The sequence below is a fragment of the Mesocricetus auratus genome, unplaced genomic scaffold, assembly GCF_017639785.1.
Source record: "Mesocricetus auratus isolate SY011 unplaced genomic scaffold, BCM_Maur_2.0 Super-Scaffold_100007, whole genome shotgun sequence".
Classification (NCBI taxonomy): Eukaryota; Metazoa; Chordata; class Mammalia; order Rodentia; family Cricetidae; genus Mesocricetus; species Mesocricetus auratus.
In genome coordinates this window covers 94,697,264-94,714,155 of record NW_024429191.1, presented here as the reverse complement: position 1 = coordinate 94,714,155, position 16,892 = coordinate 94,697,264, and the positions used below count along the sequence as shown (strand labels likewise).

General features: G+C 53.1%; 1 protein-coding gene across 5 annotated transcripts; it reads right to left on the bottom strand.

Moving 5' to 3' along the window:
* Positions 1-507: 507 nt before the first annotated feature.
* Afmid (arylformamidase) lies at positions 508-16,879 on the bottom strand. 5 transcript variants are annotated; one of them, XM_005070193.4, is made up of 11 exons: positions 16,726-16,851; positions 14,114-14,204; positions 5,558-5,662; positions 5,429-5,477; positions 3,906-3,991; positions 3,751-3,823; positions 3,534-3,631; positions 3,229-3,307; positions 2,999-3,140; positions 2,442-2,546; positions 508-1,317 (listed from the first exon to the last, which is right to left on the bottom strand). In XM_005070193.4, exons 1-11 carry the CDS (start codon positions 16,780-16,782, stop codon positions 1,285-1,287), a joined length of 918 nt encoding a protein of 305 aa, XP_005070250.1. In that variant the 5' UTR covers positions 16,783-16,851; the 3' UTR covers positions 508-1,284. The 5 variants fall into 5 exon arrangements, with proteins under 5 accessions (XP_005070250.1, XP_040606050.1, XP_040606049.1 ...); XM_040750116.1 differs by having other exon boundaries at positions 14,114-14,287; positions 16,726-16,803; XM_040750115.1 differs by lacking the exons at positions 14,114-14,204; positions 16,726-16,851 and adding an exon at positions 7,924-8,433.
* Positions 16,880-16,892: the final 13 nt, after the last annotated feature.

Genomic DNA, 16,892 nt, shown 5'->3' with positions numbered 1-16,892 from the left:
GTGAGAGGGTCCAGACCACTCTCACTTGGTGTGGTGTCATTCGTGGGCAGTGTCATTCCTAGGAGCATCGGACTCTACAGGAAGGCAGCTGAACGTGAGTCTGGGAGCAGGACAGTAAGCCCCCTCTGCTCACTTCTGCTTCAAGTGCCTGCCTTGGCTTCCTGCGATGCTAGGCTGTGAGCTGTAAGAGGAAACAGACCCTCTCCTCCCCAAGTTGCTTCCGGCGCTTATCACAGCAGCAGACAAGCAAACTGGACGGACAGAACCAGAGTATAGACGTGTGCTAAAGAGCCCTCCTGGGTCAAAGGTCCCCCTGCCCCTACGGCTCCTGGCATGCCCCACCATGCCCAGTTTGGGCTTTGGAAGGCCCAGTGGCCACGGTGGGGGCGGGGAGCGTGCTGCAGCAGTTAGGTCTGGCAGAGCCTGTCACACACACAAGGGTCCTTTGTGCTGTTGGTCTCCGTGACAGGCTGCAGTTCTAAGTAAATAAGTCCTTGTATCCGTTTGTACAGCAGGCACAAGCATGGGCTTTTATTGCCATCATCATCATGTATGTGTGTAAGTGTGTGTGCACACATACACACACACATGACAGTCAAAGGGTAACTTGGGGCGGTTGGTTGTTCCTTTCCATGGGCCCCCAGGACCAAACACAGACTGTCAGACATGGTGACAGTGCTCTGACCCGCTGGGCCATCTCACCAGCCCTTTTCTTTGAGACTGGGTCTTGTAGCTCAGGCTGGCTTTGAACTCACAAGCAATCCTCCTGCTTCCGTGCTGGGATTCAGGTGTACACCACCACACTGGGCTCGATCGTCTCTCTGTCTTTTTTTTTTCCCCTTTATTTTGTCCTTGTCAATACCAGGGATTGAACCCAGAATCCTATGCGTGCTGGTCAATCATTCTGCCACTGAGTTACACTCGATCACTGGCTGGTTGATCTCTTACACCTTCATTCCTTCTCCGGTCCCCGCCCTCTTTTGTAGAGGGAGACAGGGGCTGAGTAACAGTCCCAGCCCCAGTCAGTCCTCACTGATACTGCAAAACACATAGAGCACAAGCCAGAAGCTGACTGTCACGCCCTGTCAGCAGGAGGGGAGACAGACTTGGCCAGGTGGTAGCTGGGTGCACGTCACAGCGCCAATCTGTAGGCTTTCCCTGGAGCTCCATCTGGGCAGGGAGGAGAATGACAGGGAGGGTGTGTCCACAGCAGGGACAGTGTTAGGTGGCAGTCACCTCTTCTGGAGGTTTTCTGGGGTACACACAGGCTGGAGACGGCTGTCCTTAGAGCGTTGGGAAGATTGTTTTCAAAATAATCTGCAGTAAGAAGAGAAGATGGGGGAGGGCAGGGCTGAGAGATGGCTCAGCGGTTATGAGCACTGGCTGCTCTTCCAGAGGACCCGGGTTCAATTCCCAACACCCACATGGTGGCTCAAAACTGTAACTCCAGTTCCAGGATCTGACACTAATGCACATAAATAAAATTATTAAAAAAGAGAAGAGACCACGAGAGAGCCCAGGCTGGATGGCTACCTGACTGAAAAGCATCTGTGGGTGCCGGGCGTGGTGGTGCACACACACCTTTCATCCCAACACGTGGGAGGCAGGCAGGTGGATCTCTGAGTTCCAGGCCAGCTAGGCTACATAGTGAGACCCTGTCTCAAATAAATAGACAAAACAACAAATAAGCAAATTAAAAAGGTCAAAGCTAGCCGGGCGTTGGTGGCGCACACCTTTAATCCCAGCACTCGGGAGGCAGAGGCAGGCGGATCTCTGTGAGTTCGAGGCCAGCCTGGTCTACAGAGCGAGTTCCAGGACAGCCTCCAAAGCCACAGAGAAACCCTGTCTCGAAAAAAAAAAAAAAAAGAAAGAAAGAAAAAGAAAAAAGAAAACAAGTCTATCTAGGCTATTTAGAAAGATCTGTTTCAAAATGTAAAAGTAGGGACCAAGAGGCGGCTCAGCTGGTGAAACACATGACAGGCTGAATTCAGAGTCCCAGCACCCGCACAAGAGGCCGATGCAGCGCACACATGTGACCCGGTGTGGTCCAGTGCTGGGTGGAGACGCAGAGACTGCCAATCCCTGACACTCACTGGTCAACAAGCTCAGAAAAACTGATGAGCTCCGGGTTCAGTGAGAAGCCCTGTCTCAAAAAATAAGGAGAATGACTGAGGAAGATACATCATGTCAACATCTGACCTGCACGCACACATGTATATACAGCAACACACATGTGTGTGCACATAAACAGGTTCAATTCCCAGCACCACAAAATAAAGCCAAGCTGGACAGTCCTGTTCCCTACTGCCAAAGGGGGAAAAGAGAAAAAAATCATAACCTGTCAGAATTGTGGCAACAATCTTCTGTTTACTTTTTGCCTTTTGTTTGTTTTGGGGGGCAAATTTTCTCTGTGTAAAAGCCCTGTCTGTCCTGGAGCTCACCTGGGTGAGTGCGTGATCCTCTCGGGTCAGATTCTCTACGATGTCAAAGTGATCCACGTCAGGCAGTTCCTGCAAAGAGGCCTTCAGTCCTACTCGGTGCAGCGTCTGTACAAGAATGGGGGGAGGGGGTCGTAAGAGTGTGGCTGGGGGAGGACGGGGAGGGGGGCTCTTGGTCCGGTGTATGGCAGGCTCATTTTGAATGCATTTGTTGGATGGATGGATGGATGGATGGATGGATGGATGGATGGATGGATGACTGTCTTGGAGTCCAGTTAGACAAACTATGTCCATCTATTGCAGTCCTGGGAATCATAAACCAGGGCCTTGCTTGTGTTTAGCAAGTATGTTACCACCAAGAAACGTATTTCCTTTCCTTTTAAATTTTGAAATGGGGTCTTACCAAGTTACTTAGTCTGCTCTTGAGCTCACCTCTTGCCTCACTCCGGAGTAACTGGTATTTCATGTGCCTACCACGGAGTCCCGCTCCCCGCTCAGAATAACAAGGAAGACGAGATCACATGACCAACCAGGTGCCACAAGCTAGCCACTGGCAGTACCTCATAGAACTCCCTGGACTGCCGGTGGAATTCTGGAGAGTCGTGCTGACCCACAACCACCACCACAGGACAGGCTGGACCCACGGGCGTCGGTGGAGCCACCTCCAAGCGGCGCTGTGGGCTGTTTCTCTGAGCGTCTTCCCTGGGGGAGGGAGAATGGAGGAGTCAGGGCAGAGGGGAGGGGAGGCCTCAGGCGGGGGCTGGAGACAGGGAGAGGGCAGACAACTCACAGGGCCATGTGCAGAGGGGCATTCTGGGAGGTATAAATGAGGGGCTCCAGGTCATAGATCCCACTCACCAGGAGAAAGCCTGTGAAGGTGAGGAGGTCAGGCCAGGGACTAGGCCCAGCAGGATGGACCCGCCCACCCTCCAGGTCAGCACCCTAGCCTGGACCAGCCTCTCATCCAGCTGCTCCACCCTCCACCCTCCAGAGAGAGGAAGAGCAGCCTGGCCAGGCCCCAGACCCACAGAAACCTTGAGGATTGGACACCAGCCTGGGCTACCTGAGGTCCTGTTTAGACAAGCAATAAGAAACCTTGGAGGTTGGGCGTGACGCCATGCTTGGTCCAACTAGCAAGGAGCACCATGGCAGCCAGGTGAGCTCCCGCAGAGTGTCCACAGAGGTAGATTCCCCTGGGTCAGACAGAGCTAGGTTACATCCACTCCCCTACAGCATCAGGAGTCCCAGTCCGCATCCGGCTCCACAGACACATGGCCCTCCATCCACCAAGGGCATCAGCAGCGGAACCTACTCGTTGCTTGGATACCGCCTCTGTAGAAACACAACGCTGCGGGTCACCTGGTCCACCATCCGGTCCAGTGCGCCTGAGCAGAGGAAAAGCTGGGTCAGGATCCGGCAGGGGCTCCACCCTCACAAAGCTCTGGCCCCCAAATCTCCAGAGGCTACCTTTGGGTGCGATGTCGTAAGCCACTATCACCACGACCACACCCTGTGCTGTCAGCGGGGTCACCATGAAGGCCGAGTCATCTTTACTGTGGAAAGACAAGGAGGGGGCCGGAGAGCCGGTTCACGGGTTAGGAGTACTGGCTGCTCCTCCGGGACAAAGGTTTGATCCCTAGTTCCCACGTGCAGGCGCTCACATGTGTGTGACCCCAGTTCCGCTTCTAGCCCTGTGTGTACTAGGCACGCATGTGGTGTGCATACATACACGCAGGCAAAACATTCATACATGAATAATAATAATAAATACTAACAATAATAATAACGTCAAGGAGCTTGTAAAGCCACACTTGGGAAGGGGAGGCAGGAGGATCAGGAGTCCAGCGTCACCTTCAGCCACTTAGTGAGTCGGAGGCCAACCTCAGTTACAGGAGACGCAGTCTCCAAAAAACCCAAAGAGCCAGGCGGTGGTGGGGCACGCCTTTAATCCCAGCACTCGGGAGGCAGAGGCAGGTGGATCTCTGTGAGTTTGAGACCAACTTAGTCTACAAGAAACAACTTCCAGGAGTCGGGCTGGGGAGATGGCTTAGCGGTGAAGAGCACTGGCTGCTCTTCCAGGAGATCTGCATTCAGTTCAAGCACGTGGCCACTTACAACCATCTGTAACTCCAGCTCCAGGAGATCTGCCGCCCTCTTCTGGCCTCCTTGGGTACTGTAGGCACACAACCACTCATACACAAATAAAAATCCAAGTATTTTATCACTACATGTGCATATTCATGATGTACGTGTTGGGTGGTGCACGTGTCACAGCACATGTGGAAGTCAGAAGGCCAACCCACCTTTATGTGGGTTCCAGGGATTGAACTCAGGTCACCAGGCTTGCATGGCCAGCACCCTTACCCACTGAGCCTTCTTGCCAACTTGAAATTGGCAATCTAGGAATAGGGACATCGATACCTAAGACAATGCCTTTTTAAAAAAAAAAGAGATTTATGGCCAGTGATGGAGCACACCTTTAATCCTAGCACTTGAGAGGCTGAGGCAGGAGGATCTCTGAGTTTGAGGCTACCCTGGTCTTCAGAGTGAGTTCCAGGACACTCAGGTATACACAGAGAAACCCTGTCACAACCCTCCCCTCCAAAAAAGACTTATTACTTATTTTTATGTATGTGTGCGTGTCTGTGCACATGAGTGCAGTTCCTGTGGAGGACAGAAGAGGGCGTCGGATTCCTCTGGAGCCAAACTCGGGTCCTCTGGAAGAAGAGTAAGCACTTTTAACTCCTGAGCCACGTGTCCAGCCCTAATTAAGATAGTGTCTTTATGAGGATCCGGAGCTCCGGAACACAACCGTCAATGACCACGTGAAGGCAAAAGCAGAGGATGGAGACACAGCCGAGCAATACACAGTTTAGCACCTCCAGGCAGGCCCCGGGGCCCGCGCTCCTGACTTCCTGCCCCACGGATGCAGGAGTCACACTTGCAGGCTGGACTCTTGCTCTCCCACAGCCGCCCCCACCCCCACTCACCTTCCGCTCTGCCAGTATCCTCCGTGAAAGAACAGGAAGAGGGGGAAAGCTGAAACAAAGGCAGGGGGCGCTGGTGAGTCTCACGCCCCACTGCCTCTGCAGGGGGACCAGGAGCCCTGCTCGACTCACCCTTGGAATCCTCATCGGGAAAGTAGATGTCCATTTTCTCCCCTTCGCCATCTCCATAGGGGACATCCAGCTGGTTCCTCCGGGTGGCCCGGGCCTTCCTGGTGGCTGCGGATGCAGGACAAGTTACGCCTGGCCCAGCGAGGTCTAGGCAGCTCCCAGCGGGAGGCTTCCCCAGCTGGGACACCAGTCCTGAGGATGGCCCTGTGGTCCCTCCCTGAGGACCTGGACAGCGACTGCTTCGCTACATTCTTACTACTTACACCTCTCTAAGTCTTTGGAAAGGCCATCTGTTTTTACTTGCAGTTTTTATTACTTTTTTTTTTTTTTTTGGTTTTTCAAGACAGGGTTTCTCTGTGTTGTTTTGGAGGCTGTCCTGGAACTAGCTCTTGTAGACCAGGCTGGTCTCAAACTCACAGAGATCCGCCTGCCTCTGCCTCCCGAGTGCTGGAATTAAAGGGAGTGCTGGGATTAAAGACATGCGCCACCACCGCCCGGCTTTTATTACGTTTTTATCCATCCACCATTCAGCGTGCCGTGTGCATGTGTTAAGGCATGAACGTGTCACAGTAGGCTTGTGGAGGTCAGGGGACCACTTGTAGGGATTCATGATCTTTTTCACCGTGGGTTCTGGGGATGGAACTCAGATCACCAGGGGACAATCTACAGATGTGTGTGTGTGTGTGTGTGTGTGCCCATGGGTATGTGAGCGCCACCGAGTCTGAGCAGCAACCATTTCATCAACTGACAGCTCCCTATCCCTTGCTTTATTTTTTTTATATTTATTTAATTATTTGTTTTTTTTTTTGAGATAGGATGTCCCTGGCTGTCCTTGAACTCACAGAGATCTGCCTGCCTCTGCTTCCCAACTGCTGGCTCCTTGCTTTATTTTTTTGTGAGGCAAAAAAAAAAAAAATGGTACAAGGAGCTCAGATGGCCAGCCATTGCCTACTGAACCATCTTGCCAACCTGAAATTAAGAACCTTGAGACCACCCAATTAAGAACAGGGACATCAGAGTCTAAGACAGTGTCTTTTGACAGAGGTTACTGTATGCCTTAACCCCAGCACTCGGGAGGCAGAGGCAGGAGGATCTCTGTGAGTTCGAGGCCAGGCTGGTCTACAGAGCGAGTTCCAGGATAGGTTCCAAAGCTGCATAGAGAAACCCTGACTAAAAAAAAAAAAAAAAGAAGAAGAAGAAGAAGAAGAAGAAGAAGAAGAAGAAGAAGAAGAAGAAGAAGAAGAAGAAGAAGAAAAGAAAAGAAAAACAAAGCAAAGGGGGAAAGATTTATCTGATTATTTATAACAAAATCTGGGGCTGGAGAAGTGGCTGGGCAGAGGAGCTGGGTTCCGTTCCCAGCTCCACACTGAGCAGGCCCATCAGCTCTGGGGTACTAGCCACTTCCGGCCTCCTTAGCTCAGATTCTACACAATGAGGAAGGGAAGACTACCTGACCCACGACACCCCCTTTTTTTGAGTAAACAATGTTTTGTTGGTAGCACTGGGTCAGCTAAATATCCAAACTAACCCTATCCTCACGTCACAAAGACCGACTCCGGACAGGTTAAACACTAAACAGACTTTCGGAAAGCGCCACGGGAGCTGTCGAGATGGCTTTGCAGGTAAAGGGGCTTGCCACCACCAGGTCCGAAGATCTTGAGTTCAATCCCTGAGAGAGAAACAACCCCTGGAAGTTGTCCTCTGCTACACACACGCACACACACACACGCACACACACACACACACACACACACATGCACACCTGGTACAACACATACAGCCCCACACACTCACAAAAGGACCGCAGCAAAACAGAGTTTCATGACCCCGAAGTCAACAAAGACCACACACAACTGGGACCCCAAGTATAACATTCAGAAAAGAAATGAGAAGTTGGGCTGTGGTCTGCCAACACTTGGGAGGCCGAGGCAGCAGGGTCTTACAGGCCAGCCTGGGCTACACGGTAAGACTCTCAACAAAATAAATGAAGTATTTCCTCAGTGCAAACACAGGTCACACGCAGATCCTACATGGAGGGTCAGTCACTCTTCCAACCCAGCCACACGGCCTTGTCCCCAAGGCTCTGCCAGCGGCTCCTCTCTCTGAGACGGTGGCTAAGGACTCTCCCTCCACCACCTATCCCCAATCGGGGTCCCTCTCCATCAGCACTGAGACTTCCTGGTGGGCTCTGCCTTGTCCCTAGAAGGCAGTGACACCCCTCTCTATCCTTCCTGCTTCTCCCTGGCAGCTGCCGGCATGCACCTGTCACAGGGACATCCCATGCGGCCACTCCTTGGCTGAGACCCATCCTTGGCCCTGTATGGGTTAGCTCCGGCTGCCGTAACAACACACCCTAACCCAGGCCTTACACAGCAGAACTTCATTCTCCCCCAGTTCTGGTGGGAGGAGGCCCAGCTGCTGGGTCCGGGTGAGGGCCCTCTCCTTGGGCTGCAATCCTGCAGACAGACAGTGCTTCACTGAAAGCCTCTGGGCCAGCTCCATGCCGGGGCTGTCAGGAACCACCCAGCTGAGAACAGCCTTGTGCATTCCATGTTAACCCCGGGAACTAGCACAGGCAGGAAATGTAACTTCTGGACTGGAGAGATAGCTCAGCCATTAAAGGCTAGGCTCACACCCAAAATATACGGAAGTGTAACTTCTGGGCCAAAGGGTGGTGATTGTCATTAGGCAGTACGGCCTGGCCTGTACTCTCCACAGGAGCTACCAACAAGTGAGCTGTGTGTGCCTCAGGCCGTCCGCACAGGGGCTGCTCAAAAGCTGTGTGTGCCTCGGGCCATGAGCATGGGGTTTGATCAAAAGCTAGAAACTTCATTAAGAGTCCTGACAGTCTGCCTGAACTGGGTTAAGTTTACTTGGTGATAAAACCATGCTTTTTTGGTTTTGTGTTTTAGAGATAGAGTTTCTCTGTGTAGCCCTGACTGTCCTGGGACTCGCTCTGTAGACCAGGCTGGCCTCGAACTCACAGAGATCCGCCTGCTTCTGCCTCCCAAGTGCTGGGATTAAAGGCGTGCGCCACCACTGCCCTGCTTAAAAACCACACTCTGTTCTTCGTTGCAGAGCTAAAGAAACAAAGCCACTGTAGGTGACTGGTGTTAGCCCACAGAAATCTCAGACATTCAAGACACCACTGACCCGGGAACAAGAAACTGCCCCAGCCATGAGCTGCAACCGTCTCTCCGTACTTTTGTGTGCAGTGGATGGAGCCCTGGGATTTGAGCATGTGGGCAAGGGCTCCACCTCCACGCCCTTGTTAGAAACGCTGGGAGCAAACAGTCAAAACGCCAGCGGCGGCTGGGTTGCCACCTGTAGTCACAGGAAGGTGGAGGCTGGAGGATGGGGGGAGCTCACGGCCATGCTTGACAAGCTCGGGGAGGGAAGAGGACTGAGGCCCGGTCACAGAGGGTTTTCAGTCAAATCCAAGCCCCCCCCCCAAAAAAAACAAGCCGGGCAGTGGTGGCACACACCTTTGATCCCAGCACTCAGGAGACAGAGGCAGGTGGATCTCTGTGAGTTCGAGGCCAGTCTGGTCTACAAGAGCTAGTTCCAGGACAGCCTCCAAAGCCACAGAGAAACCCTGTCTCGAAAAACCAAAAAAAAAAAAAAAAAAAAAAAAAAAAAAGAGGGCGGAGCTCTGAGATGGGAGGGAGGGAGAGGGTAGAGGGGCATCCTCCTCCTCACTCTGTGCAGGGCAGAGCAGTGCAGAGCCCATGCCAGGAGGCTCACAACCTCCCAGAACTCCAGCTTCAGAGACCCTCACCCCTCTCTGGGCTCCCTAAGCACCAGGCATGCACGCAGGCAGGACACCCATCGCATAAAACAACAACAACAACATTTATTTCAAAAACTAAGATCAGTCTTTAAAACAGTAACCACAGAAAGGTTTGCAGAAGGAACTGGATGGAAAGACTGATCCAGGCCGCTGCCTACCCACTAGAAACCTTGGGGAGGACGGGCAGGATGGACCAGCGGGCAACGCGGCTTGCGGCTGCTATAGCCGTGGTTCTCGCCCCGTGGGTCGTAACCCCTTGGGGGTGGGGGTGCCACACACAGGGTATTTACATTACAGTTCACAACAGTGCGAACTTACAGTTAGGAAGTAACAAGGAAACACTTTCATGGGCGGTGCCACCGAACGAACGTGAGGAGCCGTGTCACGAGGCGTGGCTTCAGGGAGGTTGAGAACACACACACACACACACACACACACACACACACACACACACACACACACACACACACACACACACACACCCCGCACTACACCGGCCCATGACGAGCAAACAACGAAGGGTCAGGGTAAAACTCGTAGGACACACCCAGCCCGGCGAATGTTCATGGGGGCAGTGCCAAGAGCCGAAGGCGGAAAACGAGCCAGAGGGAGGACCAACCTGTGGAGCACGGTGGGATATTACTGTGCCGCAAAAAAGGAATGCAAAATAGTTCCCTGCTGAAACGTGGGTGGAGCTCAAAGACATTATTACCCAACGCAAACTCTGCTGCGTAGGTCGCTCTGTGGAGACAGAAATCGGTGGGGAGGTGTGTGGGGGGGCTGGGGGAGCCAGGATGGCGAGCTTATGGGATAGGGGTTTTGCTCTACAGGTGGTTAAGGTGTCTGGGAACTAAAGCTGAGTCACCTTTGTAGTCCTTGCACTGGAGAGGCTGAGGCGGAGGAATTTCAGGGAGTTCAAGGTTGGTCTGGCTACACGGTGCATACCAGGATATCCAAGAATATAAAATAGGAATAATGAAATAATAAAGGAAGAATTGGGGCTAATGTTTCGCAAGCTTTTGTTCTCTTCCATGTATCTCTGGGAAAATCCTAGCTGTAAGATAAGGCTAATCAGCCAAGGGGAGGAGCTACTGTCAATCACAAAGCCCCACCTTACTCGCCATGAAGGTGATTGGCCCTCGGAGGCATGCCTTGAGCCACAAGGAGCAAGAAGTGAACCAAGCCCCATGTTAGGGCGCCTTGCCGGTAAACCTAATCTGTGATCTACCCAGTGTCTCCCTGTCCAGCCAGAGGACAGGCAGTCTTTGTGTGAAGCCCACCTGAGCCCCGACGTGGCCGCTCAGCTCTGCAAACCAGAGCTCCAAGAAGGAATTCCCACCGTCACTGAATGGAGCCCCACACATAATTAAATCTTTTCCAAAACATAGCTATGAAGCAGGGCATGGTCGCATGCCTTTAATCCCAGCACTCGGGAGGCAGAGGCAGCGGATCTCTGAGGTTGAGGCCGGCCTGGTCTACAGTGTGAGTTCAAGGTCAACCGGGCTGACAGTGAGACTCTGGTCTCAAGGAGGACATGCTGGACCGGTTTCCCTCTCCTCTCCTCTTGCAAGGAGGTTCTCTGAGGTGGCTGGAGAATGTTTCTCAGTTTTCCCCAACACCGTCGGTTTACGTAACTCTTCCATCTCCGTGTTTCATCACAATGAGGAGACCCTGAGCTCACGGACGGCTCCGAGGAAGCCTTAAGACAGCCTAGAAACTCAGCGGAGGGGAGCGGGCTCTGTTAGTAGTCGGGTGGACAATTTGACCTCATCCACAGGGAATTGGGACATGCCTGTAGTATGTATCTCAACTATAAGGAGGGAGGGTTGGGAGGGGGAGAGACAGAGACAGAGATAGAGACAGAGAGAGGAAAAGGGAGGGAGAAAGGGAGGGAGAAAGATAGGGTGGGAGGGAGTGAGAGGGAGAGGAAGAGGGAGGGAAAGAGAGGGGGAGGAGAGTGGAAGAAGGAGGGAGACAGAGGGAGAGAGAGAGACTTGATTTCTTTTCTTTTCTTTCTTTCTTTATTTATTCTTTGGTTTTTCGAGAAGGTTTCTCTGCATTGCTTTGGATGCTGTCCTGGAACTCACTCTGTAGACCAGGCTGGCCTCGAACTCACAGAGATCCGCCTGCCTCTGCCTCCCAAGTGCTGGGATTAAAGGCGTACGCCACCAACACCCGGCTCAAGACTTGATTTCTACCAACCCAATAATTAAGGGCCACATTTTAATGCACTAGCCTGCTTGTTTTAATCTGGTTTGTCTGTCTGTTTCTGAGACTGGCCTCTAACTCACTCAGCAGCCGAGGATGCCTGGTGCTCCTGTTACCACTGATGGAGGATGGGATTACAGGTGAACACCACCACGTCCAGCCAATGCAACACACTTAAACATGATAAGTGGGGCCAGTGAGACGTCTTAGCGGGCAAAAGCTGCCAGTGGAGGCAGCGTGCTTCATGTCACGTGGCGGGAGACAGACTCCAGCACGTTGCCCTCTGACCTCCACACGAGTGCACACGCGCGCGCACACACACACACACAATAAATGCACACTATGCCGGGCATTGGTGCCGCACGCCTTTAACCTCAGCACTCAGGAGGCAGAGCCAGGTGGATCTCAGTGAGTTCGAGGCCAGCCTGGTCTACAAAGGGAGTTCCAGGACAACCAGAGCTGTTACACAGAGAAACCCTGTCTCAAACAACCAAAAAAAAAAGTAATATTTTTTAAAAGATATTTTTAAAAACTGCTGGAGGCTGCGGGGCTGGCTTGGTGGTAACTGTGCTTGTCTGGGAATCACAAGGAGGAAGACGGTGGGATGAAAGTTAAGCCCAAGCCCTGCTAGGGCACAGCTTACTGTGTAGCCCCGGCTGGCCTTGAACTCCTGACCTAGAGCACGCTGGCTTTGCACTCATAGAGATCTGCCTTGAGTGCCCAACCAAGACAGCCCTGCTAGCATTCTTGAGAGCTGACCCACAGGGCTTTCTGGGCAAGCGCTGACTACTCTGAACTCTGGCCATTGGCTGGTGATGTCCCGTGTCGTGTCCCCCCCCCCCCCCGGCTTTTTTATCCCTGGAGACAAGACAGGCGAATGGGCTCACTCCAATCCCACATATTTACTGAGACGGCCATAGTGAGGACCCTTCGGAGCCCAACCCAGGAAACAGCTCTAGCTGGCACTAAAGGGACAAAGAGCAAGGCAGATGAACCCCCAAAGCCTGATCCCCCCCCCCTCTATCTCTGTTGAAGGAACTCCCTACTGCAGGGCTTCGGTTAGTCAGCTGAGGCCAGGCGGCAGGCCAGCATTCTGTTTATCCTGTTTGCCCTCTGCGAGTGGACAGCTGGCAGCCTCCACACTGTACTCCCTCCTTAAAGCAACTTTCCACTCAGCATGGATGCCTCACCAAGGGTCGGAGCCACTGCACGGCACTCTGGGGTTGGCGGAACACCTCACACACACAGCCCCAAACTCTGATTGCTTTAAAGGAAACCAAGACTTAATTCCCGACACCCCCCCACTCCCTCCTCCCTCCCTCCCTTCCTTCTGATCTTCCTAGTTATGGTTTCAAGTATCCCAGTCTGGCTTGGAATTCACGACGTTAACTGAGGATAGCCTTGAACCTCTGTTTCTCCTGCGCCAGGATCCCAGACGTGCACCGCTGTGTAGGCTTAGGCCTCACTGAGCATTGAACCCAGGGCTCCTGCGTGCCCAGCACACTCCTCCTCCAGCACCCCCTTCTACACATACAATGATATGACCTAGGCACAGTGGTTGGCACCCGAAGCCCAGCACCCAGGAGCGGAGGCAAGAGGTCCATGAGTTCAAGACCAGCCTGGGGTTACGTAGTAAATCGGAGGCCAGCCTAGGCTACACAGGAAGACCTTGTCTCAAAATAAAATAAAACAATCAAATTAAAAACTGCTGGTTGACAGTCGGGCAGCCTTTAACCGCAGCACTTGGAAGGCTGAGGCAGGAGGATCACTGAGTTTGAAGCCAGCCTGCTCTACAGAGAGCTCCAGGACAGCCAGGGCTGCTACATAGAGAAACCCTGTCTCAAAGAACAAAAAAAACCAAAAAACTTTAAAAAATATAGCAAAAATATCTTGCTTTCTTTCCTTTTTTCCAGCTCACATTTCTGTGCCAACCATAACATGCTCTTTTAGAGCAGGGGTTCTCAACTTTCCCAACACTGTGACCCCCCCCCCGTTTTTTTTTCGAGGCAGGGTTTCTCTGTATTGTTTTGGAGGCTGTCCTGGAGCTCGTTCTGTAGACCAGGTTGGCCTCGAACTCACAGAAATCCGCCTGCCTCTGCCTCCCGAGTGCTCGGATTAAAGGCATGCGCCACCAACACCGGGCTACGCTATGACTCCTTTAATACAGTTCCTCATGTTGTGGTGACCCCCAGCCATACAATTATCTTCAATGTAACTTCATAACTATAATTTTGCTACTGTCTATTATGAACTGTAATGTAAATATGTGATTCTTTCGATGGTCTTAGGCAGCCCCTGTGAAAGGGTCGTTTGACCCCCCCAAAGGGTCCATACCCCACGAGTCGAGAACCACTCACTACTTTAGAGCCTGGAAGCCCTTGCCAACCAGGAGGGAGGAGAGGCTGTGTCTCACTAGAGCTTGGTTTCATCCAAGACTCTTCTGTCTCCAGCTATAGCCCCACCTCCTGCCGCGGCAGCAGAGGAGGCTGGAGTAAGGGAAGTGCCCCTCGGGGTGCAGCCCCCACGGGTTGGCCATGGTATCCAGAGAGGTCCCACAGTACCTTGGCTTCCTGCCCGTACGAAGGTGCTGACAACTTCCTCCGCTTTCATCCTGATGACCCAACGGCTGGGCGAGTACTGCTTCTCCAGCTCCTGCGGGCAAGCGGGGCTCGTGAGACGCCCCCTCTCGGCTGCGCCTGTCAGCCCACCCGCGACAGACGCTCCTCTCTGCTTCTCTGCCCCGAAAAGACCCGCTGTAAGACACTCAGCTTCCTTTCAGCCCTTCCAACGTCCACTGCCCACACCAGCTGTCCCCAGACAGGCAAAGGGACACCTAAGGTGCCCTAGATTGGTGGCAGAGGGGCACCCCGAGGGCAGCCACGCCTTTAACCAGCTAACAGCCTTCACGGGATGAGGTCTGTGAAGGTGTCCAGCTAACGACACTGGGGATCCCATATCCTACAGGATACCAGGAAACTGGAGACCACAGGAGGCCGTCAGGACTGTGGTCAAGTGCCATGACCCAGTTTTCTTGGGAGGACAGTATTCTGATCACAGGTGGACACGGTCACAGGGGCAGAGATGAGAAAGAAATCAAAGGTCAGTTTGCAAATGCTGTCCAACCACACAGCTAAAGCAGGGGATGTGGGGGAGGCATCTGGGACACCGTGATCCTAAACCGTGGGGGGGGGTCAGGCAGCCTGGACATAGTGATGCTCAGCTGTAATCCCAGCGCCGCGGAGGCAGGAGCGGTAATCAACTCTGAGGACAGCCTAGAACTTAGCAAGACTCTGGGTAGCCAGGGCCTTGCCTGCAGATAAATGAAGTAAGAAGAAGGGATGTAATTAACGGCAGAGCACAGCACCGTGACGGGAAATATAAGACGCCCACACTGAACACAGAAAGTAAGGAGGCGACAGATGACAGCTAAGGGCCCTCTGCCAGCATCCTGGGAATCTCGAAGACAGAGCGTCATCACACGGAAGGCCTGGGGCTGAACCCCAGCAACTTTCAATGCTTACTGGCTGTCTCTAGCCGTGGCCTCCTCATTGGCATAAGGGGGTGCTAGCACCCCATCACAGGGCTAAGAGAAATAATGTAAAGCCACGCAAACACAGTTTGCCTCCTCCTGTTGAACGGCACTCACGGTCAGTGTTAGTGTCCAGGCATCTGTACTGGCCGCCCTTGGGGTTCTGGCAGGACACGCCCTCAGCTGCAGCCACTGAGAGCACCACCTGTGCACATTCACTGTGTTCCCTTCTAAAAGGGCCCTGTCCACCTCCTCCCTCCCTCTCTCTCTCTCTCTCTCTCTCTCTCTCTCTCTCTCTCTCTCTCTCTCTCTCTCTCTCCCTCCCTCCCTCCCTCTCCCTCTCCCTCTCCCTCTCTCTCCCCCCACCAACTCTGCTTCTCTCTTCTCTTCTCTTCTGCCATTCCTGCCCCATAGGCCGGCCTCCCCCCCGCCCCCGTTTCCCCATTCACTTTTCCCCCCACAAAAGCCCTTCCACCCAATCTCTGTTCACATCGCATCTTTCTCTCTCCAGCCGCTTCTTAAATTACAACAGTCAGAGGTCTTCTGAGCTGTAGATCCCTGATACCCGCTGGATGCTAGGCTCCACTTGCCCCCCCAACTGTTGTCATCATCTTTAAATGTAGCTGAAGCTGGCCTTAAACTCCTGATCTCCTGCCTCAACCTCCCAAGTGTGAGATTATTTTTTTATTTTTAAATCAGCGTGTGTGTGCGTGTGCGTGTGTGTGTGTGTGCGCGCACGCCTCAGGGCATCCGAGCATCCCCCTGGATCTGGAAACTGTGAGCTATCCGATGTGGGTGCTGGGAATCAAACTCAGGTCCTCTGGAAGAGCAGTACATGCTGAGCCGCCTTTCTAGTCCCTTGAGCCGTCATTTTTACTACCAGTATTTATGACTAGTACTATTTTCAGCATTTATTTTTAGGTTTTCGAGACAGGGTTTCTCTGTGTAGCGCTGGCTGTCCTGGAACTTGCTTTGTAGACCAGGCTGGTATCGAACTCAGAGACCTGCCTGCCTCTGTCTGGGATTAAGAGCATGGGCCACCACCGGGCTGATAGAGAGTTGTAAGAAGGGGGACAACCACAGTGTCCTTAACTTTCAACAGATCCTGAGATGCCTGTCTGCTTAATCGACACACGCTAACCAGTCAAGAAATCATCAAGGGACAGGAATTAGCAAGTGCCGAAACGTTTCGTATGTGGTTGATAACCCTTGCAATAACCCATGGCACACAACCAAACACAACTTCATACTGCAAAGAACACTTCTAGGCATGCTCTGTGTGAGTCATAAAGATTTTTAGCTGAAACCAAATGAATGTTCTCAAGTCGCTCAATATTGTCTGCCCCTGAAGGTGCCTGCCTGGCTTAGCGACTCACAGCAGTGACCCCAGCCTGACACCTTTCAGACTCTGGCTACATAAACATAGACCCACATTGCGCAACCTCAGAACAAGGTTCAAACCCTTCGCCCCTTAGTTCTGCTGGACTTCAGTTTTCCCTAGCTCCATCTTCAAAACCAGGTTAACAGGCTAAACCTGCCCTGAAGGGGGAAAATGAGGAAATCTGGCACGTGGTCACCCGGAGGGGTGGTCGGGTGCCTTCCTAACGCTCCAGTCCGGGTGCTGGGCGCCTGCATCCCCCCTACCTCTGCAGACAGGGTCTTCCAGGGCGGCTCGCCCGCGGGAAGCGTGGAGGCTGCCATGGCCACGTCCGGCTCAGGAGGCCGAGCTCCTGGCTTTGCAGGGACACGAGGAGGCAGGGGGCGGGGCCCACACGCGCCCCGCCCTCGCCACGCCCCTGTCTGCGGCTTGG

Bases quoted from the DNA above. Each gene is read 5' to 3' on its own strand.
- Afmid (XM_040750115.1), bottom strand. From the start codon at position 8,101: ATGCACAAGGCTGTTCTCAGCTGGGTGGTTCCTGACAGCCCCGGCATG. The intron at 5,663-7,923 runs GTAAGGCCTGGG...CTGCATCCGCAG, and splicing joins GGAGAATGAAGTTCTGCTGT to CCACCAGGAAGGCCCGGGCC. The intron at 3,824-3,905 runs GTAGCCTCTGGA...TCCTCTGCTCAG, and splicing joins TTACGACATCGCACCCAAAG to GCGCACTGGACCGGATGGTG.